The sequence below is a fragment of the Lathamus discolor genome, chromosome 4, assembly GCF_037157495.1.
Source record: "Lathamus discolor isolate bLatDis1 chromosome 4, bLatDis1.hap1, whole genome shotgun sequence".
Taxonomy (NCBI): domain Eukaryota; kingdom Metazoa; phylum Chordata; class Aves; order Psittaciformes; family Psittacidae; genus Lathamus; species Lathamus discolor.
Window position 1 is genome coordinate 94,761,013 of NC_088887.1, and position 27,802 is coordinate 94,788,814.

The following is a 27,802-nucleotide window of genomic DNA, read 5'->3' on the forward strand; positions in this document are numbered from 1 at the left end:
ACCTATATGCTTTAAGTGATTTCCTCATCAAAACCCAAGATTACTAAAAATGAAATGAAGCAGCTTCCATATAGAAAAAGTTATATTTACAGTTTTATTTAGCAGAGTTAAAGAGCAAACAATTTTAACACTGTTGTTGAAAAGTGTTTTCACCCAAAGTTGCCAAGATCTAATAAGTTATTGAGCAGAAACACCAGGTGTAAGGCAATAATCCTGACCACTCATTAGAGATCACCCTATCCCCAAAGAGCAGAGCCGGTAAAGGTGGTAGAAAATTTAGACTGATTGGCTTGACTTCCAAAAATCAGACAGAGATGATGAAAACAGGGTTCCACTCCTGAGTATGTCTTTAACATCTGCGGATGAAGGAGTTTCTAAAGCACGCAAAATGTAAAGACAATTCCTACTTCCAAGGGAACATTCAGTGCTTTGAATCCAAGAATGCTATGTCCATACAGTGGTCAGTACATGACTATGGCAACACATCGATGGTAAAAGATTAAAAACAGGATTAGAACTTTTTCCATTCCATGTCATCAGGAGGATTTACTTCTACCTTCCTTTTACCAACATCAGACCAGTTGGTGCTCAGAACTGTGCCTCCAGACTCCATCTGCAATATGAGAGAAAGCTTGTTTAGTTTGCTACAGGAATTCTAGCAATATAAAAGCAACATTTCTTACAGCAGATGAACAAATTCTGAAGAAGCATAAAAAATTTACACTTTGTGTAGCAGCAATTCCACAGGAATTCTGTGTAAAGACAGAATAAAATTTGTCAAAGCCATCGGTCCATAATCTTCAGCCCAACAGTATTTTTACAGTACTGGACACAATGAGATGTTACTTCATTAACAAGCAGCTTTGGAAGAGTCAAGTCATGTTCTTTCTTATGAGGAAAACAAATAAAAGGAACTAGACACAAACAATTAAGAGGAATTTGACCCTTTCACCCATGGCAAGTCTTCAAGCTCTGAGCCAGAAATTGTACTTCCTCTGACAACACTGACTGAAACAAAGAGACCAGTGTTAAGGCCCAACCTTGGACTTCAAGAGTCACATTCGTTAGTGTACAACTTTGTAGCTTTCAGTAAGACCTGTTATACCAGTATCGCCAAAAGAACCATTGCCATTCATTATAGGCTCAAGGTCTCAGTAGCTGGAGGTTTCCTGATTCATGTGAACTTAGTAAATTGTGTCAGTATACAAAAGTTAACATGTTTCGTCAAGGAATGAAGACTTACAAACGATTTGTTCATGGCACGTTTCACTTCATCTGTACCATCTGAATAAATCTGCTGGAAGAGTTTATTTAAAGCAGCATCTCCTTCTAACTTCTCATTTTTCTCCTCTTCTTTGATTTCAACTACCAGTTTGTCCCAGTTCCTTGTATAGTGAGAGGATGATGGATATAAGTGCTGAGAATCTGAAAACAGAAGTGTCACTTAACTAAGGATTTTCTCACTACTTTTAGAGCAGCAGAGAACACACAGACACATATGTGTCTGATGAATCAGAGATGATAATGGACTATACATCTGAAAATGCAAATTGATTCCTCCTTACTGATATAAGCACTGCAGTAGCGAAAAATAAAGAAAACTAAGGCTAGAGCCTTAGTTCAGCAAAAGTTTCAAGTGAACAGAGTTAACATAATTTAGCTATCCAACAAAAACAAACAAACAAAAAAAGTTGGACAACAGCAACACAAATGATTAAAGTCAAAACAAGGCAGGAGACACTGGTGGACAGTAAGAAAAAGAAAACCCCCCAAAAACCCAACCAGCAGCCTAGAGCCATAGGGAAATTTGATCTAAAATTAAAAAATACTGAAATTATCAAATCAGGAAATTCAAACTTTCTCAGACTGTTAATCTGCCTTGAAAAGCTCCAACAGAGATGGAATACTTAAGGAAGTAATACTTAATTGGACATGAACCTATGGAAGCGAGTCCAGAGGAGGCCACGAAGATGCTCAGAGGGCTGGAGCACCTCTCGTATGGAGACAGGCTGAGAGCACTGGGCTTGTTCAGCCTGGAGAGGAAAAAGCTCAAAGGCTCCAGGAAGACCTTAAATCAGCTTTCTAGTACTGAAGGGGGCCTACAAGAAAGCTGGACAGGGACTTTTTACAAGGGGGACAGGACAAGGGGGAATGGCTTTAAACTGACAGAGGGGAGGTTTAGATTGGACATCCGGAAGAAGTTCTTCATTGTGAGGGTGGTGAGGCACTAGCACAGGTTGCTAAAAAAAGTGGCAAATGCCCCATCCCTGGCAGTGTTCAAGGCCAGGCTGGATAGAGCTTTGAGCAACCTGGTCTAGTGGAAGGTGTCCCTGCCCATGGCAAAGGGTTGGAACTTGATTTTTAAGGTCCCTTCCAACTCAAACTATACTATGATTTTATAATTTAAGCAACAGCAGAGGCATAATCATGCACAGAACTGCAAAACAGTGACCAAAACAGACAGCCAAACAGATAAGACCGAAGGAATTAATGACAAGCATATAACCTTAAGAAGCCATCAGATTAATGGAAGTTATGACTAAATTTAATACTAAAGTTTTAGTAATGCCCTGTAGATCTTTTCTGTCAGTTCTTGGCAGTAAAAACAAGACTATTAGGCCTTTCATTGTAAATCTGAAGTTGTTTTTAACAATATTTAACATAAATATTATTAGTAACTGCAAGTAACTTAATACATGTAAACCATTTAATATTTAAACTTTCAGAAACAAACCTGGTGTAAATCGCTTTAACTTAGGAGAATCTCCCTGGCCTTCCAGCTTCTCCCATCTTACAGCCTCTGGCTTCCTCATTTTTATTTCAACCTACAAAACACAAGACAAAGAACAAATTAATCCAGATGGCAAACACTTCTGCCAAAGAGTTTCAAAGTAATTGGATCCTGTAGCAGCAAGAAAATGAATGCATTTGTTTTCAGAAACACAGTCTCCAACATGAAGTCTATTTACCTACCTTACAAGATGAAGTTACGTGACTTCAAGCCACATGTCAGCTAAGCTTTAACATGGCTGCACAGCTCCTATGTCATACTTTTACCCTTTTATTTATTTCTACATATTTCTTCTGCTTCCTGTTCATTTGATTCTTTTTGTAAATTATGGCATCACAAAAGTCAGTCTCAATGCCTCTACACTGCCAAGCACCAAGGTATTATCTTTGAAGCATCCCTTTCTTGCCAGTCAGCTCTAATAATTAAATGGCACTTTAAAGGACTACAAAATCCAGCTTTATCTAGGTATAATATTTACATTTCATCCACCAAAACCATTTTGTATTTTGAGGTGTGCTACACAAACCAGAGAAACACACTGGGACTGTGCAGATCTTCCCACTTGAGAAATTCACAAGCAGTATTCATTTGGTTCAATGAACAAACACTGCTATGGAGAAAACTGTCTAGCATTCATTGACAAAACCAGCAATTAAAAATGGATATGGTTGCAATTACCATAGAAGAAACAGAATGAAGTATGTCATGCCCTAGTCACAACTACACATAATCCTTTTAGACAACCATACTGACATGGTTTTTTCATCATTAACCTTATCTTTTTGGTTACAGGGTTATAAAATTGCAAAACAATGCCAGTGAATCAAGGGCTGTCTAATGTCACTACAAATGACATATTCACTCAAGAAAGTGTTACAAAGTTCATACAATGCTACTAATTAACTAAAACCAGTGCTTGCCAAACTGCAGCAATTCCTCGCTGGTGAACAGCTCAGCAGAAGTGAGTTCTTAGTTCTGCCTAATGCCACTATAACCTGGGGATCCCTGCAGACCCAAGAACAAAGGCACCACTGTACCAGCTAACCCTAGAGATCGTAACAGCAAGCTCCTCACACAGCATCATGCTGATCTGAAATCTGAACTTCATTTAATCCATTCTTCAAATCAGTCACTAGTAAGCAGCCTGAGATACCTTACAAAATTAAGCACACGAGCTCATTTAAGTTTCAAAGCTTCCATGGTTGCAGTCATGCTGCATTTTAAGAATCAGAATATTCAATTATGGTTGCTCTGTTTTTATTTTCCCCGGAGGAAGCTACCATTTCCCTAGACAAATTTAAATACCTGTTTTTCCACCACTAACTTCTATTGCGAACAACAGAAAGTTTAAGACTTGTGGCACGAAACACCCTTCAAGGTAGGGAGAGTTTCAACAAATTTGTAAATCCAGCACCCACATGTGTTTGACTTCCCACTCCCTGCTGGATTCCCAAGGTTTTTAGCAACTTTTTAAGTCACAAATTAAGCAGAGTCTCAGCTTTTAAAACAGTGAAAGTCGCAGGACCAAAAATAATCAAATGAAACTAAAATACTGGATTAATCTAGTTGCTCAACCTCCTGTGGCTAAAGAAGGCCAATATTCCAGAGTTCAATACTGCGATCTGTAAGGACGCAGAGAGGGGTTTCTGTTGGAACTCTGCACAAGCAGCATTCAAACTGTGCCAGTAATTGGCCTCCAGTAAAACAAAAGAAGTCAGCAAAGCTTCTACTGGACTTTTCTAGTAACACTGTGGAAGCTACCACCCTGAAGTTCGTTTTTGAACACCTACACTCATAAATCTAATGCTCTGTGATTAACTTAAGGAAGCAAAAAATATTTGTGTATCTACATAGAAAACAAACAAGTCATTCCTTGACTGCCAGAACTAGTAGGTTTTTTTCTTTAAATGGATTTGGATTTCATGAGCAAAACATTTCAGTTAATTAGCTACTTACAAAGGCACTAATTAGTTGCAAGTGAAACATGAGTATTCATTTAAAACAACCTGTCTCTCCTCTGCTTCTTATATAACTCTTCTCAACCTGAGGTAACTGTATTATCAACTCAGTTCCCTAATTAAGTTGAGGAGGCCTTAAAATTAAGGTTTTATACTCTTGCTTAATCGTGCATCCCCACGTGTCCTACTTAAAACCAGGAAGAGAGTAACTAGATGATACTCAATACTATACCTCTTCCATTTCTGTTCCGTTTGTTTCTTCCTTTGTTATCTCCTCTTACACTTCAGGATTTTCACCAATATCTTTCAATACCTTAAATACAGTCTATTTAATCCACATCGAGAATGACCTCTAATGCAATATAATGCCTGATGTGAGCTACTCCTGAACACAGACTTTCTTCTTCTCAGAATAAAACCCTCCTCAAAGAACCCTTATAAAGACCTTTGGGTATTCAGAGTACTCTGCCCACACATAAAAAGAAGAAAAAAAGATCCTTACTTTTGGTGCTCCAGAGATCCCCCTCTCCTTTTTTAATCTGCTAATTTTTACACTTTCCTCTCTGGAACTGTACTACATGACAAAAAATCCCCAAGGAAAAGGAAATGCTGCAAACTAATTGCCAGGGTAAGATGCAGATTTCTTAAATCTAAACCATTCCACCCCTGCCAAGCTAGAAGTATAGAGGCTGAAGAACTGAGACAGAATGTATTTATGACATGATTCAACCTCTACTCCATATACTCTATCCACTTCAACTGAAGTTACTCATTAGGCGAAGTGGCAGGCAGGAGCAAAACTAAGGAAATCATTAGCTTCATACCATTATACAACCACACTTCCAAAAATATAAAGCTCTCCAATTCTGCTTGTGAAGGCGCAAATTTCGTCAACTTGAGAGCTTTATTTGATCTAAGGAGAAACAACTTTGCCAGTCCCAATTACATGCAGAAACGGCAATAAATGCATTTTAATGAACATTTTAAAGCAGACACTGATAGCTATCACACGGAAAAGTTCCATCTCAGTACGGACATTTGTGTTCTATTTGACACACCAAGTACTGTCAGCTTTTTCCTCTCCTTTGAAAAAAATACAGTACTCAGGCAAGAGAAATACATCAACACTTTGCCAACTACTTTGATTTAACATCTATATTTCATAAAACATATGCCCGTATGCCTCATGACAACTTTAGAATAAAAGACAGGAAAATTTCATTGCAAATTAAGTGGTTTGCATGCCACTTAAGGACAAGCCTAATGCCTCTGCCTCTCCTTGTAGCTCATGCTGTGCAGGCACCTGACTACCTCAGCAGCTCTCCGTTAGGATTTCCTCCACTACATTAGAACCCTTCCTGCACTGGGAAGCCCAAAAATGGACACAGTACTCCAGATGTATGAAAAGTTCCGAAGCAGAAATAATCCACTTTCTGTTAAAATTTTTAAGTTCCTGGTATTTTGGGTTCAAAGTGAGCAAAGGAAAAGGCAAAAGAAACATGGCATTTTGATGGAGTAATTAATGCACTACTTGTTTAAAATAATGACTTGAGAGAAACCCATACCCCTCTGAGAAGAGGGTCAAATGGGGGATTCATCATGTAGAAGAAACCCCATCCACAGTGAAAGGATATAAACAAGTTTCTATTGACAGAAATTTCACAGAGTCATAGAATGGTTTGGGTTGGAAGGGACCTTAAAGCTCATCCAGTTCCAAGCCCCTGCCATGGGCAGGGACACCTTCCACTAGACCAGGTTACTCCAAGCCCCATCCAACCATAAAAGTGATCAATTTTTTTAAAACCTATCAGAGATTTAGACAAGTCTGTTCACAGCTTAATCCAAGCACTAGCTATGAGAAAAGATGCCCGAGTTACAATCAGAAACTATTCTAAACTATTTCATCGGTAGTATAAGAACACAAAACCCCCTGACTTTAAAATGATTGGAATAAAAAAGCATTTAATCTAGTTTTAAGAAATATTTTCACCCTTTGCTACACAATGTTAGTTAGCCAACATTCATTTTCTAGGTAGAAGCTCACAGTTAAAAAGCTCAAACCTCTGATGAACTAGATATCACTTGAAGTTACGTTCTGGGACAGACACTGCCAGTTTAACTGAGAAACATTAAAAGAGAAAGAATTTCTATCTTCCTCCCTAGAAGAAGATTCTGATGTATACTGATAAGTTACAAGATTTCTTTCTCCTAGTTTCTGTGTTTTATATTTTACAGTCCGTGCTAAGGGGGAGTTCACTTACCACTGGCAAATTTGTGTCAAGCTCTGATCAGATGGATGAAGGAAATCAGAACTGGCAAAGCTTAAGCAGTAGTTCAGCCATTATTTTTAAGATTCATCAAACCCAACCTTTTAAATTCTGATGTTTTGCTATACCAATCACACAAAAATGAAAATTCAGGGTTTCCAATCAACTACTTATTTACTGTACTCACTGCCTTGTCCTAGTTGCAAACTTTAAATGTTTTGAATTGTTATTCTGCAATCATGTATTTTGTTACCTAAATTCAAGGGTAGGAAAAAGTAGCACTATCTTCTAAAAATGTATGACCTATTCAAACTTACTTCTAAGATCACATGCACATACAGTTCTGGTACCCTAGTTATTCAAAGACCTTTTATATATTGCTTATATTCTGAATGCCAAGATCTTAATTCTGTTAACTTTAAACAAAATTTACAGATATGAAAATTAACTCTACAGTGTTATCATAGATACCCGATAGTTAAAAATGCATTCTGTAGCATATATGTTTTAACTGAAGGGATTTAGCATGCACACTGCAGTTTCCTTGTCAGCTATGGAGAACAGACTGCAAAAAGGTCAAAGTTTCCACTTCACTGGTATTACATAGCAACCACTTGTTAAAATTGTGAATTTTAGAGTAGGAGCTAAGCAATATAGGTATCCTAAAGTTCTTTGTCACTGCATCCTCAACGTAAACCATTGCTATTCCAATAGTTCTTAAACCCGTCTTCTCTCAAGACAGAGAAACCCCTTATGCATGGTTTTCCTTTATGCAGGGACTTATATGCTTGTTAATACTCCGAGAACTATATTTTAAACAAGTTTATATCTGCCCTACACCCATCTGCATTCAAACTTATTTTTAGCCAAGTATCATACAAGTCATTGGGAAGGTTTCTTTATGGTCTAGCCAGGAAATTGCTCCAACGAGCCCTGCCTAAGAAATGCAAGAAATTTCAGAGAAGCACCCAACTCATAGCTCAAATATCAGTTTACAGTTTACAGAAAATGCTTGAGAATATATATAGGAGATGTTAATTTGCATGAAAGCCTCACAGAGGAAACAAGCACGTGAGAGCAGGGAAGTCTGCATTCAAGTGCCTGCAAGCAATTTAATGAAAACACCCAAACTGAGAAAGCATCTTTCAATGTTCAGACTGCAATGTTAAGAACCAACTTCAGTTAAAATAAATCTGTTCCTCTGTTTATCTATTTGTGTACATTTGCCTCTGAATAGAGACACTGATGACAGTCCAAGAGTGTGTGAAACAGTTTCACTCTTTGGCTTTCCTTTACATTTAGCAACAGGGATTGGTGTGCTTTTCCAGTAAGCTGCACAGACTATTTCAGAATTTGCAAGGAAAACGTTGGTTTGAGGAAAAGAAACATTCCACTGATGCACACTACTATATTCTTGGCATGAAACTGCTCTGTGTGCTTCTCAGACATCTCTATTAAGTTACAAATGTCAACTGTAAAAGAGGCTGAGGATTTCTAACACCTCCCCCGTTTGCAGCACAACTCTGATCTCTAATTAAAGGGCAGTTCTAGGTAAAGAAACCACTTTTTACCACTCTTTCACAAATGGCTCTAAATTGCTGCAAGTCATTGCTTGCAAAAAGCCCCAAACACTAAAAACTGAAAACTCATAATTGTTCCCAGTCTATTAGTAACTGCAAGAGTAGAGCGGAAGAAAAGGAGAAGGCACCAGCTCAGGTTTCCTAAGCACATGTGCTAAAAGCACATACTCATCCTCGCTCTCCTCTTCAGGTCTAACGAGAAGAAAACCTAGACCACAAAAGAAGACCCAGAGAGAGAAACTGCTCACATTACACCATTTTCCAACAGAACATGGCAGCATATTCCACTGGAATCCCAAATACACTAACGGACTGAACAGAGGAAAGAAAAGAAAGCAAGGCTGATTGTGCACAAAGAACTGTTTCAGAATATTAGAAATTCTTAGGCTTTTAGTGCATTTCAACTTTCCTGACATATCTCCTGGACAGAGCCAAATCAGCTAGTTTTTTCTTAAACACGTTTAGTCACTCATTTTAAGCGTTTATGCCTTTTTCCTTTTATGAAGGAAGCACAATGATATTATATTTTGCACACTGAGCTACAGCGTAACTGCACACAACTTCCGAAGAGCAAATTTGGTCCAGCCTTTACATTTTGGCTCCCCCTTCTGGAAAGAAGTGAGAAACCAAGCATCACCACTGAATCCACAGAATCCACAGAATCCCAAGGGTTGGAAGGGACCTCAAAAGATCATCTAGTCCAACCCCCCTGCAAGAGCAGGGTAACCTACAGTACATCACACAGGAACTTGTCCAGGCGGGCCTTGAATATCTCCAGTGTAAAGGCACCTTCCTCCAGTTAAATGCTGAATGCAATGTGCAGCTGCAAAATCAACTCAAGGCCAAATTTGCAAGTAGTAATACCTATTAAATAGCAAATAAACTTTTGCATTAAGTAAAAGAAAATTTTTAAGCATGGCAGCAATACATACGGCCATTATTAAAGGCAGACTGTATCATTCGTAACACTGTGGACAACTAAAGAATGTATAACGGGATGCACGAAGAGATGAAGATTTTCTGTCAAAACTGGACTTCACCTGCATGTTGCACTGTTCTTGAGCCAGTGTCAAGTGTTTTACCTCTTCAAGCTCACAGCTTGAAGTCAGAGTTCTGTCTGCAGCTTATGAACATCAATTTACTCCTGCTCATACAGAAACCCCTCAAACACCTATCCGTGCTACCTCTGCACCATTTGCTTGTTCTGTGCTTTTCAAAACAGAGACTTTGTATCTCAAAGCTACACAGCAGGAGTTTACTGAAAGGTATAATTTCTATTTCACTGCTAGGAAAGAAACAATTCTTAAGGTTCAACTGTATTTTCCACCACTGCTAACGCTCCCTGCAAGAATCAATCCCAGAGTCTGAAAGTTCTGTCTGTTCTTTGCAGTTTAGAATCTGTAATTTTGCAAATACAATTACGACTATTTTCTCCTCCTGAATTTGCATCTTTACCTTATGCCTCTGCATTTGTTATGTGATGCTGAATTTCAAGCAGTATTGAGAAATCCCTCTCCAGCTTCCCTTAGTTACCAAAACACGCACGATTGTTCTACCATCTGCCAGTTCTGCTGTTTCACCCTCTATCCATTTGTTAGTTTTACGAAGTTCATGGAAAACCTGAAGTATCCACCACATAACGTGCCCATACATTCCACTGTTTCTTCATATATTTCCTCATATAACTGGAAAAGAAAGATCAGACCCCTTGGTGCCCAGTGGACTACACAATGCTAAAATGGCAACAGGGCTCACACATTCAAAGCAGAAACACAAAATAAAACAGTGTGAACACATGCAGTTATTCTGATCTGGAATTATTAATCCACAGGAATAGACCTGTTCCTATCCCATGAAAACAGAATTCCTTTAGGAGCATGTAGTAAAAAGTTCATATAATTCAGAAGACAATTAGAATATGTTCTTCTTTGCAAGTCCTTACAAAAGGACTTCATGTAAACAGTACAACATAATTTGTAAAGGGTTTGGGAAATTCTAAGTAATAAGATAATAGTAAGTTTATTCCAAGTAGTAACTGTGTATTTTCTGTATCACTCATAAGAACAACATACATACACAAAACTTAGGAAAAGAAATCTGAATTTCTAGTATTCAAACACTAAAGCTGCACCATCCCCTTAAAGCACCTAATGTTTTTCAAAATGAAACATTCTAAGCCTCTGAAGAAGCCTTTGCATAGCTAACATAAACCTGCTTTTCATTCTTTTTCTTCAGCCAGACTCCATCTGCTGGTCAGAGCCGGAATTAGCCGAAGCGTTATTTAAATTGTACTCCTTCCCTATGCCTTCACAGATGTCCTTGTACTATTCTTTTCTGCAGGAGTAAGAACATCATGAAGCACTGAATTCTGCTCTTCGAACACTTTCTGCACTCTTATCCCACTTCGTCTTTAAAATATTCTCTCACAATTATACAGGAATAGCAACATCTGAAAATAAATGCAAAATCTTTACAATTCAGACCTGAACGTAACTAAAGCTTTGACACCACTTTAGGAACCTCAATCTAAACTAGGCTCTGGACTACTAGATATTACTACAGAGATTAACCCAGGCTGGTGATGGTAGTATAGAAAGCCCAAGTCAAGTTCATTTTAACAGCACTCAGTAGCGTACAGATGCTTCATAAACACAATGGTAAACTTCAAGACAAATGAAAAGCCTAACAATCTAGACAGGAACACAGAGGACTTCACAGTTACTCCTCTTGACAAGGTCCATGCCTATTCCACTCAAATTTATATAAACACTAATGGACTAGCAGATTTTCTCCATACCCTGCTTTATCTCCTGTAGAATAAAAAGCACACATGACTCGATCACATAACCTGCCCAGCTTCCTTTGTGTGAAGAGCAGAAAAACAAGACCAACTTTCTACAGCAGTCCTCTCAGGTCATCTTGAAGTCCCTCTTCCCTGAAATGGTGCAAAAACTATTATTATAGGCACCTTTCTGAGAAGAAAATAGGTAAAATGGAACATGAAAGCACAAAGGAATTTCCAAAAGCTCTGTAGAACCACTGCTGAAATACAAGGAAAGAATCAAAACCAAATTCCTATTGCACAGATTCTGGCTTAGCTCCATGGACAAAATGTATGTCTGTCTATGAGTTATACCGACAATACACATGTATGCTATGCCAGACCACACTTCTTCTATACCTGTAGCATACAAGAAATAAAACGCTGAGACAGAAGCATTCTCTCTCACACCAAGCAATTTTCAGGTGTCTCCAAGCAAATGCTATTTCCAGGAACAGTGTGGAACACACTCTCTTGAAAAGCCAGGAATAGTTAACTGTATGGCTATAACCTTTACCAGCAAGAAAGGGTAAAGATTTACTTCAACACTGAAATGTTCAAAGTCTGACTTCAATTTTTTAGGCATACAAAGATAACTGTGCTCCACACGGCAGTATTTGCTGCTAAAAGCTTAGCAGAAAGGTGTTCATACTCTCCTAATACCTGAATTTTAAGAGTGAAGACCACATTCTTCTTACTACAGCAAGAAGTAAAAGCATCCTCAACATAACTGTCATTTGCACTTCAATAAGCACCATCATATTACTATTTCTGATATTTGCACAAGCTTGGAAAGACTCCCACTGGCTGAAAGGCACCTTGAAGGAAAAAAAAGCGTTTCTATATGAAAAGCAAGATGTTATGACTGCTGCAGAGAGACAAGACAATAGAGCAGAAACGTTTCAACATCAGAAACAGTCAAAGAAATAATTTACACTTTAAGCAGCTTACCTTTGTTGAAAGCACTTTAAATGTACTTTGCTCTGGCACTATAGAATGAAGAAGAACAAGCTTTAAGTTGTAGTCTTCACCTGATGGAAGTCTCACTGATGCATTCATCTGTTAACAGTTGAAAACACATCTCTGGTCATCTTTGAGAGCAGTTTTCCATTTTCAAGTAAAGGACTCATTTGGCACCAAGATTAAGTGATTAAATTAATGACCCTTCACTAGGGCACTTAACGCATCAGGTGTCAGAACTTCAGACAAACGCCATTACATTACTGTGCTACTGAACAAGGTGTTTCTAAAGTATACTAGAAAATGAACAGGAGATTTTGATTTTTTACCAGCAAGTATTCAAAAAGCCTATTATCTTGTCAGCTTGATCTGCATTTTGGGGGAAAAGAATTATATGGCAAAGGAAGAATCAACATATTAACAGCAGTTGCCCAGAGAAGCTGGGGCTGCTCCATCCGTAAGTTTTCAGGCCAGGCTGGACAGAGCTTAGAGCAACCTGGTCTAGTGGAAAGTGTCCCTGCACATGGCAGGGTGGGTGGAACTAGGTGAGCTTTAAGGTCCCTTCCATCCCAAACCTTTCTGTGATTAAAATAATTTGCAACTTCCCTTCTAATATACGCAAACTATGCGGCAAGTGCTCATGCAATTTTAACAATCTAAAGCAGACGGTAACATTCAAGTACTTTGGTAGTTCATGAAGTTATCAGCTGAGAGTAAGAACCTAACTCTTCCACATTCTCAGCCAAATTAAATGCCACTGGCACCACATATGGTATTACAACAGAGGTTACTGCACTTCCTCGAAATACGTACTTTGTTGCCATTAACAATTTTAGTGATGCCAAAAGCAAGAAAACCCACCAACATCCACTTTTTCTGTAATTGTCCTAAACCAAGATATTTTTCATTCACACATATTCTTAGAATACCTAGTCCCTGTCCATTCCTACTCCAGATGCATGAATATTCAAGCATTTCAAGTCCAGATCACTTCTTTCCCACCCCTGCAAAGACAGGGGCAGCTGAAAACCAGATATTCCCTTTGCAGCATGCACACCACAGTACCGCCTGCGTATAAATCCTACAGGCAGTGCTGTGGCAATAGATCCCGGTTGACTTGACTGGGTATACACACATACACAGCATAGCTGAATATAAAATAAAAAAAAAAAAAAAAAAATCAAGACAGAAGACCACCTGTACCACTCTCTTGATGCTACTGCAGCAGATGTTTGCTGGTTTAATTACTGCAGGCCAGGGAATCTAGGGATGCAGATTAATAAACAATACAAATCACCTCTTTTTCTGTGAAGTGCACGCTGACATCGTCCTTCTGTGCATTCTTGACCATTATAGTCACAATTACTTGAGATTCTGTTTGGTACCAGTCATATCTTTAAAAAAAGGGAAAAAAAGAGAGGAAACACTGACTACAGAGGGATATACAGTAGAATACTAAAAGCTGGAACAGTACATTGTGTAGTTCAATGAGACAAAGAGGACATACAAAAACAGATTTCTTCCCTTTCCTCCAAAAAAGCAGCTGCAGAACTGACAAGTAGCTAAAGAACAAAGAACCTTTTTCAATCAGGAAGCATATAAAAATTCGGCCATTTTCCTAACAAATTCATAATACTGTTTGCCTTCTATAAATTAAATGGCACTTTCTTAATTCAGGATCTTAAAAGTATCTCAAACATATTACCTATACTAGGCACAGTGGGGCGGCCTTCGAATTAAGCTCAGCATGAGAATTAGGAACAGAAGAGAGAATGCTTTCACTATTCCCCACTCTCCCAGTGAGGTGTGTGTGATCTCCTGAAAATGCAATTCACTCTGAACAAAAGCAATGACACTGAGAAACACTTCACTTAGACTGCCACATTTTTAAAGTTACTGAAAAAGAACTTCTACAGTCATTATCTTGATTCTCCGATTCTCAAGTCAAAGAAGAGTTATATTCAATTATTATAATTCTCTCAGTAAAGCTGAAGTTAACTTACTTGATCTTTGGTGGCAGAGGTTGCTGCTGTGTATTCCAGTCGAAGCATATTCCATTGGAAAGAAAGTTACATCAGTGTAAGTGAAAATATACCATGAAGTACTTTTCAAAGACACAAATCCTTTTCATCCTGATTGCTTCCCTTTTCTTGATTTATGTATGAGCATTAAGTTACAGGTGAGGCTCTTCACTGCTCTCCTAGCCATTCATGCCAGATTAAGAATTTAAAAGTTTCAATTCACATTAAATATGTCAGCCTTTCACTTAGAATATATTGCTCAGACATTGTATAAATAGCTGTAAGTTCAGCTTTAACTCATCTTTTTTCCCAGATAAGAGGTATACCTGAAAGACATGCAGTGGCTATGTCGGAAATCTGAAAGTCATGAAGGAAACCTGAACTAGATCTGAGAATTCCAAGATACAACTTTTTAACAAAAAACCTTTTTAACTCTGAGACTGTCTTTACATACACCCACCATGCTTCCTGTACACCATCTTCCTCTGCCCTACTCTTAAAAGTAAAACTGAAGTAAATATGAAAGAGGGAACAGAACATCCAATGCAAATTCCCATCTACAGCAGAAAAATAGTCCGCACAAGCCACTTGCAAGCTACTAGAAAACACAGTTACTTTCTAGCAGTCACAAGCAAGTTAGTACTGACAACATGAGCTGCCTAATCTGTGAATTAGGCCACAGGCTGCAAGTCAGAAAACTGAAGTTTACTTCAATGAGCACACAGTAATTGCCAGATTTGTAAGTCATGCTTGAGAGTTTTTTCAGGGTTCAAACTTTGCAACCTTGCCCTTAATTAAAAGAGCCCATGTTCAGAAGAAAAGTTCAATCCTTCAGATTTGCATGCAACATCAAAGATTATTTTTAAAGCCTGAAAGTTTTAAGAAGCCACTGAAGCCTAAAAGGATGCTCTAGCTTAACAAAGACACGGAAACAGTAAACATATGAAGGAAAACATCTTACCACTTCTGTCTGTGATGCTGCAGAGAGAAAAAAGTTGCACTTTCAGAAAAAGACATACTGAACTTACAAGGCAATGCACTTACTCTAGCTGTCTTCAGGTGCTCCAGACATTGTGCATTTATTCCAGTCTCAACAGTACAAAGAGTTAAAAACATGCCAGTTCTATACCTAGTATTTTGCTTTTATGACACTACTTTTTAATCAGACCTCAATCAGCAACTTGTGCAGAGGAATAACTAATATAAAGCATGTTCTGATTAACCAAAGGAACAAACTTTTCATTACTTTCCCTTGCTAATCAGAAACATAATCAGACTGTTTTTAATGAATACAACATCATGGCTAACAAGTTTTACAGATCACTCCCACAAGCCTGTACCAGGTTTGTCATCATCCACAGGAAAGTTCTCACCAAATTTGTCTCATGCTAGACAAACCCATGTGGGGAATGAGATGTAAACTTGGCAGAGAAATTCACTCGTATAACCTTAAATATACTGTAATATTTGGATCTGAGCTACAGTTCAGTATCTCCTCTTCTACATATTTGCCCTATTTACATATTAAGATAAAAGGAGTTTTAAAATAAACTTTTCCCTTGCTTCTTTATAATCTTTATAAGCTAAAAAAAGGTAAAGACAAAAAAAAGAAACCTCCTAGAACATCAGGTTGAAAGGGACCTGAAGGATCATTTGGTCCAACCTTTCTAGTCAGAAGAACATTAAGTTATAAAGAAGAAATCAAGAGTTATTGGGGTTGTTGTTTAGTGGTTTTTGGTTGGTTGGGTTTGGTGTTTCTTTCAGAGGAGGGGTCTGGTGTGTCAGAGAATTAAGAAAATGGCTCAAAAAAGACAAGACAGTGATGCATATTCAGGATAAAACAGGACAACCGAGTTGAATCAGACAAGACGCAGCAAAAAGCAATTATACCATTAAGGAAAAATGTGTATTACAAGCCTTTCCTCAAGAGGGCAAACAAAGTTGTCACCCAAGACAACTCTTTGCAAATAGGACCATGCATGCCAACCACTTACCTAATTTCTCCAAATAAAATTAAACCTGGCAAAAATGTATTACGAAGCAGAAAGTTGTTCATTTCTATACAGCACAAAAGGGTTCTCCCTCTGTTTGGTTTTTAGTCAACAGGTTGACACAAACTTGTTCTACGACCCCATTCACCAGTGTGCACCACAAAGAGGACAGAAAGTCATAACATCAGTTATTCTTACTCATTAAAATCCACATGCAGTTTAAGCACTGCAGATGAGTTAACTGTGTGGAGTGTTAGTCTGTACCAAGGTATGAAAGGAAACTATTCACACTGACTACAACAGATAAAACACAAGAGCAACAATAGCACCTAAGGCACTCTCCACATGGAATCAAGGAGTAAATGCCCCAAATTTCCACCTCCTTCCAACTTTCTTTTCTGCAACACTTGAAAACTTATTTTGACAATGGTTTTAGAAACCAAGCCAGCACTTGCTTTATGGTTATAATTAGTTAGCACTTGTGTATGAAAACACGTTACAGATCATTATGATGGTCTGAATTTGAAATGGGTACCCCCTGTCACAGCTGATTATTACATTAAAAACTCAGTATTAATGTTCTTCTGAATCTTAAGTACAGAAATGCTCAGGGTGTATACTCAGAAAAAAGAGATATGAAAAATGACTTTTAGAAATCTTTTGTTTTAAGTAAGAGCTAAGCTGTAAATCTTTGTAAAACATGACATGGCTTCAAAGCACAGGGTGTATCAAATCTCTCATCAAGTCAAGGTCGTTTTTCTTACCATTTAGCGTTTCTTCACATCTTTTAATCCAAACAGTAAAGGTATCATCTACATCTAGAAGAAATCAAACACAGTAACATTAAAACTCTTCAAGCACTACACATATTTCAGAGAACAATTCCTCACAATTGTACACTAGAACAAATCTACCCCAAACTTGTATCAATTTAATGAAAAAGATACCATTTGCTCTTACCTTCTTGTAACCTCTGTCACTCCAGTTAAACTTTAAGTATTTTTATACAAGTCTATTATTTAACTCTGTGATTATTTAATTAACTTCAAATTAATTTGTAGGACACAAGACTTTGCCTGAACTGACCCAGCTACACTACTACTTTCCAGTGTGCCCAACCCCTGTACAACTGTTTGGAAAGCAAGAGTAGAGTTTCACACATTTTTACATTATTCTTAAAATGATTTCAAACAGTCACACACTTCCTCTCCAAAGAGATACCAGAAGAGACCCTGTTCTGAGGACAACCCAAAGATGCATAAGTTTCACAAACACCAACCATTTTCTCCTCATGGTTTCACGCACACTTTACAAACACATCTGAAGTTTCCAGGGTGTTAGAAATGCTAAGTGCCAATTCCACCCTGTGAATCAGTATCACTGAAAAGTTTAGCAAGACCTTGATATTCTAGGAAGCAAGCTCACGAAACAGAAATGAATTTGCAGGAAAAATACTTCAAAAGGCAGCAGTGTAACAACAGAGTAATCATCTTATTTCAATGAAATTCCCAGTCAAGAAAGTAAAGACGTGGCAACACTGCTGATCAAAAACAGGTGAACATTTAACCTTTTTATAACCGAGACAATACCTGTTGGGAGAGTTCACAACGACAATTGATCCAGCAGAGGCTGGAAGAAGCTCAACAAAAGAGCTCCCAACAGACATGCCTGTAACTAAAATGTGACTCCAGTGCAGTTATGACAAGTACTCATCCCAACCCCTCCAAATATAAAATGTACACATATTTTTCAGTGTGCCTTAGATCTTAAAATGGCTACCCCACTCCTCGAGCTGCTTCCCTTTTCTTCTGCCATCCCCACCAGATATCTGAAAAGTTATCTAATAAACTACCTAACACTCACATAGTCTCACACTTGTTGTTATGAAAAGATAAAAATAATGCAAATAATAACATTATAATGATAAGGCCAGGCTGGACAAAGCCTTGGGTGGCATGGTTTAGTGTGAGGTGTCCCTGCCCATGGCAGGGGGGTTGGAACTAGATGATCTTAAGGTCCTTTCCAACCCTAACTATTCTATGATTCTATTCGATGACATTACAGTACAATCAGACACTGACTGCTACACAGTCTTTTCTGTATTCCTGGCAAATCCTCAGAAGAAGATACCTATTTCCAGATGGAATTAACCAAAACAAACTATCAGAGGGTTCTGTGCAGGGATTGAAAGGCTGCCTTCAATTACCAAATGCATACTTAAGGTATTCAGATGACTGACCACAGACTGTCCTCAGAAATACATGGGGAAAGGAAGTGAGGCAAAGGATCCAGATGTTGCAAAGTAAGTTCTGATTAGATAAGGAAAATTCTTTGCTAAAAGACTGATGAAACAGTGGAGCAGCTGCCCAAAGAAGCTGTCAAACTTTCAATCTTGGACATACTTGGAAATCAACAGCAGAAGGACCTAAGCACACACATGCAAGTTCAAAGGTAATACTGCTTTTGGCCAGGGCATGGAATTACATGAGCTCCAGAGATTCCCTGCAATCTAAATTCATCTGCAATTTTAAAACTCAGCACCCATACCCTACAAGACTTCCAAGTTTTGCAGCTGGGAGCAAAGCTTATTTATCAGAAGTGAAACTAAACTGAAGTAAGTTCAGGCATCTACACAGAGAAACCGAGTCATGTCTCCATTGATCCAGTCTCTGACTTGCAGCGGCAGGTGAGAAATTCTCTTTTTAACTAAGGCCTATGCAAGACAGCTTCGCACACAAACTTTAAAAGAAAGGTCCATGTTCTCTTCCCTATTTTCCCCAGATCCCCCTCACCAGCCACTGCCTCTTTCCCTGTATGCCAGCACATTTTATAATTTGAGGTAAAAGCTATTTTTTTTTTGTTCTTCATGATCGTATTATCATCCCAAAGAACTTACAACAACTTCTATCAATAACTTTCTAGTTCAGAAAACCTAACTGGGTCTTCATCTACTGAAAATTAGCTAACTCTTAGAATACAAGAAATGTATCTAACTAAGACATGTCTTTAGAAAAGTTGACCCATTCCACCTTTACTAAATTCATTAGGTGGTCACAGAAAAAAAAAAACAACCAAACAAGAAAATTTGAGTGTAATTGTCCTAAACCCACATAATATACTGAATTGTAACAGATTACACTGCTTCTTCAATCTCAGGGAAATTAATGAACTCAAAAATCCTCATGGTTGAGCGGAAGGAATCTTGCTTCCTGATGTTATTTTATAAAATAAAGTAACACTGCACATTCAACAATTCATCACATCAAGTCTTATTTAGATATCCCTGCAGGTGGGTAATGGGAAGCTTGCTGGGGTACCCTGGGCCTGTCATTGCTACCAGTAATGAGCACAGGTAGGAAGCTCATTGGTGTTCACATTCCAGATTAAGATTTCAAACAGCCCTAACATCAGCAAGGAACAGAATCATCTCCCGGTGTACTTCTGCCCCCTTGTGTGGCAAAGAAACCAGCCTCGCCAGCAAACAATTCCTGACTACAGTAATTCTCTCTCGAGGCAGCAACAGCTCAAGTCTTCTCTTTATCTCTGGTTTAGTGGTACATGGCAAATTTTCCCTCTGTTCTTCGCTCATTTTGCACTAGCTGCATTTAACTGAAGTTAACCATTTTGCCATAAATACTTATGCCCACTATTGTTTTCACCTGGTATCCATCAAACATTTCACAGAGCTGCAAATTCTGTTCCTGACATAAAATTGCCAGCAAATTAGGTAATACACGGAAAAGAAGCTACTAAAAATCTCTATTTTTAAAAAGGCCTTAGAGAGACTCCTCACCTCACAGTGGGTCACAGGATTTTGTAACGAAATATGGGAAGCAGAGTGGAAGCTATCATTAGATGAGAGAGTAATCAGGAAGGACTGGGAAGCTTCAGGAACACTTCAGCTGGGTAAGCAGCAAAACAATGGCAAATTAAATCTGAGCAGGTAGGAGTCAAGCAATTCAACACAGGAAATTCTTCTGCTGTATTTTAGGTATTCTGAACTAGCGAAGAGGATCCTGGTATGCACTGAGTTATCTGACAAGACATCTGCAGCCTTGTGTGCTGCTGCACCTTACAACGGAAGTCAGATGTGAGGTCAAACAGAATGAAAAAGACATACTCTAGCCTAAGGAGATTTTGTATACAATCTGTATTTTGCATTACTCCAACTGACCAACGAGAAAAGTGACAAAGCCATGCACATGAAATGCCTCAAATTAACAGTGGTTGCTTGGGGTGGGGCAAGAATAACACAAAAAAACCCAACAGGTTAATCAATTAAATTCCGGCGTAATGAGTTTGGAGATGTATGAAAAGTCACCTATCAAGTAAGAAAAGCTACAGAAATCACTGGAAGTAATCACTTCCTTTCCCAGGAAGGTACTAAATAGAGAAGTTGGCTAGACTGCAAAGACACACCTGTCTTTCTGGTACATAAACTAGTGGAGACTCCCTGCTTACCCAAACTGCCACAACTTAGAGACAGTACGTTAGGGAATTTCTTACATTTTAACTCCTGCTCCAGAGCAGCCTCAGCTGACAACTAAGGCTTGCTGCCATTTCACCACATCCCCCTGCCACCACCATTACCACTGCCCCAACACTGCTTTGCTGCTTCCCTTCTGCTGGCTTCAGCACTCAGACCGTTCACTGGGCCATTTCAACACACTAACCCATTACCACATTAGAAGTGTTTTAATACTTTAAAAACAGTAGCTTTCTGCAGACTTAATGCATCAAAAGAAGAGGCTAAGTAATTACAAGAGTAGGAGAGAACATAATGACTTGGCAACAAGCACAAATTAGCTTACACTCCCATGAAACTCATTTTAGATTAGAGGATCAGATCACTTATTTTTGCTAAATCTTCAGGTCCCAGCCACCGTTACAAATAAGACAACATACTAGAAAGACCTGAGATCATGACGACACCTATCAGGCTAGTGCACTTTGCCCTGTGTAACCTTTCAAGGTGCTTTTCTTACCATTTCCTTATGCTGCTGAGAATACAAGGAAAGGAATGAGAAGAGGGTTTTACTTAAAATGGGGGACAGGAGGGAAGAGAAAGAGTCACAATCACCTTGCAACTGTGCTTTGGTTTATGCTTCCCTATGTCTTCTACCAAGCTTTCTGTATTAAACTACCCCTTTCCTGCTTCTAGAATAAAGTTAGGTTTTTAAAAAGCTCCATTTCTCCCAAAACTATAAAGTGCCCAAGTCCAGCTGGTAAGCCAACACTTGAAAAAAAAAAAAAAAACAGATATAATAAATATGCTTCTGTAATTAACTCATACACAATGTGAGGTAAAAATCCATTCTGCCAGTCTGAATACCCATCAAGTTGCATGCTCTTCCTAAAGACTGGTCTATCAAATGGTTTAAGAAGAAAGAAATTTCCAGTATGTATAAGGAGCCTGCTCCGTTCAGGAAGCTTCTTATGTGACTTAGTGCCACACCATTGCCACCATTCGTTTGCAAGACCTCCAAGAAGCACGATAACACTCCCCATTTTATAGAAAACAAACCAAACCAAAACTCACAAACCCAACTAAGAACTTTGATGCACATTTTAAGCAGTTTTACACTTCTCTGCAGTGATTTGACAGCCTTCCAAATGCCAGACATCTGAAGTCAGGAACCTAATTCATTAGCCTTTAAAAACAGTTAAAATCACCCTTGGTCTTCACTTTCAACTAACACATTGTTCTCATCAGCAAAGAGGTACTGTGCACACAAGACATTTTAATACTTACTGTCCAACCTCTGTCCCTCTCTGAAGGACTCTAAAGCAGATGCATAGTTTTTGATATGATAGTCACCTAACCTGCCATGAACAAAGAAAAACACAGGTGATTACTTTTCAGTCAATTCCACATTCTGAAGGTCACAACATCCTTAGTTTACACACTGTATTTCTTAAAATTCACATGTAAGGGCTTAAATCACCCAAAAGGTGTGTTTTTAAAATGGCTAGGACGTTAAGACAATCACCCTAAACTAAAGCGCTTCTTACAACAATAGCTTTATTATGAATGGGTTCCAAGTAGTATGGCATTAAATTTATTCATGCGTTGTGCTGCAAAAAGCTTGTACAGAGCCACAATTCAAATACTATTGCCCGACAGAACATCACGATATTCACAAAGTACAACATATGATACATACCCTTTTCTAAGGAGTGCTACAGCATTTTTGGGGTTGAGTTCTAGGGACTTCTTTGCATCTGCAACTGCATCTGTTGGAAGTCAGTTTTAAGGTGAGGAACATAATAACATGTTATAAAAAGCACCGAACGGTGAGTCCTTTAGTAATGAAAATGTTTCTTAGCTTGCACACAAATCACAGTGTCTAAATCTAGTCACAACTGCTATGGATGAACCCTTCATTCAGCTGCAGAGCTCTACGTTAAGATGCAGCATGACTTAAATTTTGTCAAATCCTCTACTTAAAACTGAAGTGTGTATCTGTTTGGTTTTTACTGGAAAGAAAAAAAATAAACCAAATCTTCAGTTATTCAGTTAATCTTTTTCCCAGGCATTATTCATTTATCACATTCACACCATGATATGATTCTACCAAAAACATAAGGATGGAAGATGCTTACAACACAAAGCTTAAAACCTGCCTAAGAAGCCTTCTCACAAAGATGCTACCAACAAAATACTAGGCTAAAATCAAATGGGAAGCTGGAACTGCAGAGTACCCAATTCACTGGAAGTGTTACAGAAGCAAACGAATCAAAGACAGAGACAATGATAAAGCTATACACTAACTGTAAAAGCAGCATATTACGTTACAGAAAACACTTTCTCTTATTTGGCTTCAGATTGAAGATGTCTTCTGTAAAGAAAGTATTATAATACATTTAAAAGACCATTCTCAGTGGTGTCTGAAGATGTTACCAGCATAGTTCTGGAGGAGAATATGAGCATAAGCTCGCTGACAATAATATTCGGCATCATCTGGATTCTTTTCCAGAGCTGTTGTCAGTTCCTGTAAAAACACACAAAACCCCCATGAAATAGCACCTTGGAAGTCCGTAGAAAAACACAGTTCCAAACTCTGTCAACTAAGAGACATTTCAGAAGAAAATATCCTAACTGGCACGACTGTTCACCTGTTTCTCAGTTCTCACCCACAAAGCTTAACCATCAGAGTGTGAAGTACAAGGAACCTGCCAGCTATAAGTCAAGGAGCCTGTTTCTTACTGAGAAGGAAACAGGACTTTCAAATGTCTTCAGCATAAATTCTAATCTACAGGTAATCCTCAATATTCCAACGACCTTCCTACAATTCTCAGCATACTTGTACACAGGTCTGCTGGATCTGAGGAAGCCCAGTATTAGGAATTTGGCAGTCAACATGCAGCATGCCAAAACACTTGTGTGGGGAAAACATGCTCAAAGCATTGTAACACATGATGAAAAACCACACTATGTGATATTATTGAGCGTAAGAAATTGATCTGATTTATGATGAACACAAAACCAGGAGAACAAAAGCCTTATAGGCACAGGGCTAACAGGAAATACTGTTGCACAATGTAAATAAGCATAACGTAGTCCCTTGTTAGGGGAATCACTGGGTATACAGACCAAAATAATTATATTATAAAACTTATGACTTTTGCACAACAGAATAAAATCACAGTGATACGATGCACACACCTGGAAAGAGCATCTCCAACTCTCTCCTTATTAGTGAAAGAAATTCTCTTTGCTAGAAGACAGTAAGTCTTCCAAAGTCACCACAGTACCTAGCTACAGTACAGTAACTATTTGCTAAGTTGACTTCTTCTCAGACTTCTAGTCAGAATCTAGCAAGTACGAATGCAACTAAAATATAGGCTTTAAACCTGCAAAAAGGTTAGTACAGCACAGTTGTAAAAACTGTCCCACCATGCCAGAGAAAAAGGAAGAGCAGAAGGCCTTTTTAATTGGTATCAGTGTCATGTTCTATTTCATAGATGTCACATACAATGTTTATGTCAAGTAGGAGTTAAACTGGCCAAAAGAGCTTCTTTCAGCAGTAGCACAAGTTCTTACCAGTTTAAGATACACAAATCTACCTCTAGGTACAGCATTAAGTCTGGTCTTCTATGCTTATATGGCTGGTGGGTCTCTGAAGAAAGTGGCACGCAGCACACAACTGTAACTTGATCCAATTGTACCAATGCCCCCCCTAAGATTTAAAGTCAAAAGCAGCCTTCATTCTGGAAATAGTCATGGCCATAAGTATTCCACAGGGGAGAGATACAAGGTAACATGCTTATTAAAATGGGTTCATGCTGCGCTGAGAGATGAAGTACAGCTTTTGACCCTCTAAACCAAGTGGGGTCCAACTCTGACACTGAACTTTACAGGCACTTCACAAGCAGAGTTACTTCTGTGCCAGGTCACCCCTCACTCCAGACATTATTCCCTGTGATTTACACTGATGACAGAAGTACTGATTAGAACCAGCAGACACAGCTATACCACCAGCCCTCACCCCAGGAAAGCAAAGCAAAGCAAACCGAACCCAACCATTTTCAACAGTGTGAAACTCAGCTCTCTATTGTTTGGGTTTCATTTTTTTTTTACCAGTACATCAGCATATCCAATTCAGACACACACACACGCCAAAGTTACTCCTTACACAGCTACATGAGAAGCCAGCCAATACTCAAGTAGCACCAGAACTCCAGATTATGCACGTTAGCAACAGTTACTTAGAGAAAGCTTAGACATCGTCCTCACAAACATTCAAGTGTTTTCTACATATTTTGACTCTAAAGGCCCTTACCATGCAACCAAGTTGCAAATCTATCTCTAAATATGCTGGGAAATTTCAGGTCCCTTCATGCTAATGGTAAATTTGTATTAATTAAAAGGTGCTTTTGGTCTCCCCACAGTAAATTACCTTTCCAACATAAAATAACAAGTAATTTAAAAGTTCACAAATTTATCTCTACTCAGCCCTTGTGGGGCCTCATGTGGAGTGCTGTCCAGTTCTGGGCTCCCCAGTAAAAGAGAAACATGGAGCTCCTTGAGCAAGTCCAGTGAAGGGTTACTAGAATAATTAAGGGACTGGAGCATCTCTCCTATGAGGAAGGGCTGTGGGGGCTGGGCCTGTCCAGCCTAGAGAACAGAAGGCTCAGGGAGGTGGGGAGAGAGTTGTCTGATCAATGCATGTAGATAATCTGAAGAGAAGGTGTCAAGAGAATGCGGCCAGACTCTTCTTCGTGGTGACAGGACAAAAGGCAATGGATATAAACTCAAAAACTGGAAGTTCCACCTGAACACGAGAAATAACTTTACTGTGGGGGTGACTAAGTATTGGAACAGGTTGCTCAGAGGGTTGCAGAGTCTCCTTCCCTGGAGATACTCAGAAGCCATCTGGACACACTCCTGAGCCATGTGCTCTGGGTGACCCTGCTTGAGAAGCAGAGTTGGACTAGATGACCCCCAGTGGTCCCTTCCCACCTCAACTACCCTGTGATTCAGGATCAGATGCAGCTACAGAAAGCCAAAGCATGCACCCAGCAGCTACAAGGAATAAAAAATCCTGAGGACACAGTGCAGAAATGCCATGCCAAGTGGGCACAGGTCTAGTCAGATGTGGAAGCATTACAGAGCCCCATTTATATGGTATCATGTCCCAGATTAGAAATATTAAGTACATGAGCTAGAAGACCACACCTAAGACCATGCAAACGTGGTACACTACCTGTAGATAGAAGTTTCTAAGTCAGCTAAACTCTACCCTGAACTATGGGCCTCACAGGTTCAGAGACTGTCAAGAAGTCTGGCTACCCAACTCAGTACTTTAAAAAAAAAAGGCTACACACGTGACACCGGTATTACTGTATCAGATATTCAATAATGCTTATACAATGTGTTATTGTTCTGAAGTGCTGAATGTACAAGGACCTGAAATAGACATTAGAAAAGCAAAGCAACTATGTAAATGCAAAAAAACCCAAACCCAGATGCATATTTTAATAGTATTTGTTAATACTTCCAAAGACCTTTTGATGTTGGGGATTTCTGCGTTTGGTGGTGAGTTTTCTGCCTCTACAATGAGAAAATTACTTTTTTTTTTTAGACTTTAAATAAGTTTTACTCTACCAAATATATTCGTTTATTCCAAATGGCGTTTTAGATGCCATTTCTCTTCTGAAAAACTTTTACAAGCTACAGTCCATATCCCCAAAAAACTGTAAGATTTAGCTTTACCATTTTCTTTATGGGAATGATAATTCGGTATCATCTTATGCTTTTGCCACCTACTCCATCCAAGCAGAACTATTTGTATCCTCGCCCCTTCCAAGTATGTTAAATAGAAACACTTATCCATGCTTCACTTCTGTCTTCTCTGTTTTAGTTAAAAATAACCTTTGAAAGCACATTAATACATGTTAGCAGGTACAAGCATAGGATCATAGGACAGCCCAGGCTGGAAGCCACCCTGGAAGATCATCCTGTCCAAGCCTTCGTGGGAGAAGGCCATCACCTAGCACCCCATCCAGTCGTGCCTTGAAACGCCCCAGCGATGTGGGCTGCACCGCATGCATGGGGAGGCTGTTCCAGTGAAGGACCATTCTTACTGCAGAAGTTTATTTTTTATGCTGAGATGAAACAAAACACAGTTCCGGTCCCCACAAGATACAGGAAGTGGAAAAAAAATAGATCAGGGCAGAATGAAGAACTAGTAAAGCCTGAACAAGTGTCTCTAATTAACCACAAACTGCAAATTAGTTACGTGAACTACCATGTACCTATACTAAAGTTGGTTCTCTGGTGCGGGGCTTTCCCTCTGCAGCACAAGTAGCACCAGTGCTCTGCCAGAACCGCGCTGAACCCGAGGCCAGTCCTCGCCCGTGAGAGGCTCCAGAGGAGGCTCTGCGAGTCCCCCGCTCGCACCAACGGAACCAACCGCACGCTTCAGGGCTCTGCTCGCCCCGGGCACGCTGCAAGCTCCGGCTGCCTCCACACCCACAGCACCGGAGGCTCGGCAGCCCTCAACCACCCGAGGCCTGCGCCTTGTGTCCCCCCACACCGCTGCCGAGCCGCCGCCGGCCCACACGGCCCTCACCTGCGCCGCGGCCCCCGGGTCCCGGTCGATGTCCCCGTCCGAGAACCTGCCGAGGAAACACAACGGCGTAAGAGGGCGGGCGAGAGGGCCGCGGGGCGGGGAGGCCGGCCGGTGAGGGGCTCACCGAGGAGGAGCCGCCGCCGCAGCCGCCATACCGCCCGCCGCCCCCGGGAAACTCGCAGTCGCTGGAGCGCCGCGCAAGGAGCCGCAAGGCCGCAGCCGCGCAGGGCCTGCCGGGAAGCAGAGGGGCGAGCCGGCGCCGTAAGCTCCGCCCGCGCCTCACTGGTGAGGCGGGCCCGCCTGGGAAGCATGGTTCCCCGTTGTCAGCGGGTTTCTTT

General features: G+C 39.6%; 1 protein-coding gene across 2 annotated transcripts; it reads right to left on the reverse strand.

The window, feature by feature from the left end:
* Positions 1–80: 80 nt before the first annotated feature.
* On the reverse strand, positions 81–27,709 carry SUGT1 (SGT1 homolog, MIS12 kinetochore complex assembly cochaperone). Of its 2 annotated transcripts, none has more exons than XM_065678164.1 (13): positions 27,589–27,709; positions 27,465–27,510; positions 23,291–23,381; positions 22,554–22,623; positions 22,142–22,212; positions 17,154–17,207; positions 15,360–15,376; positions 14,381–14,403; positions 13,675–13,771; positions 12,369–12,476; positions 2,735–2,825; positions 1,244–1,425; positions 81–613 (listed from the first exon to the last, which is right to left on the reverse strand). In XM_065678164.1, the coding sequence occupies exons 1-13, from the start codon at positions 27,615–27,617 to the stop codon at positions 512–514; spliced, it is 981 nt and encodes a 326-aa protein (XP_065534236.1). In that variant the 5' UTR covers positions 27,618–27,709; the 3' UTR covers positions 81–511. The 2 variants fall into 2 exon arrangements, with proteins under 2 accessions (XP_065534236.1, XP_065534235.1); XM_065678163.1 differs by having other exon boundaries at positions 14,381–14,406; positions 27,589–27,708.
* Positions 27,710–27,802: the final 93 nt, after the last annotated feature.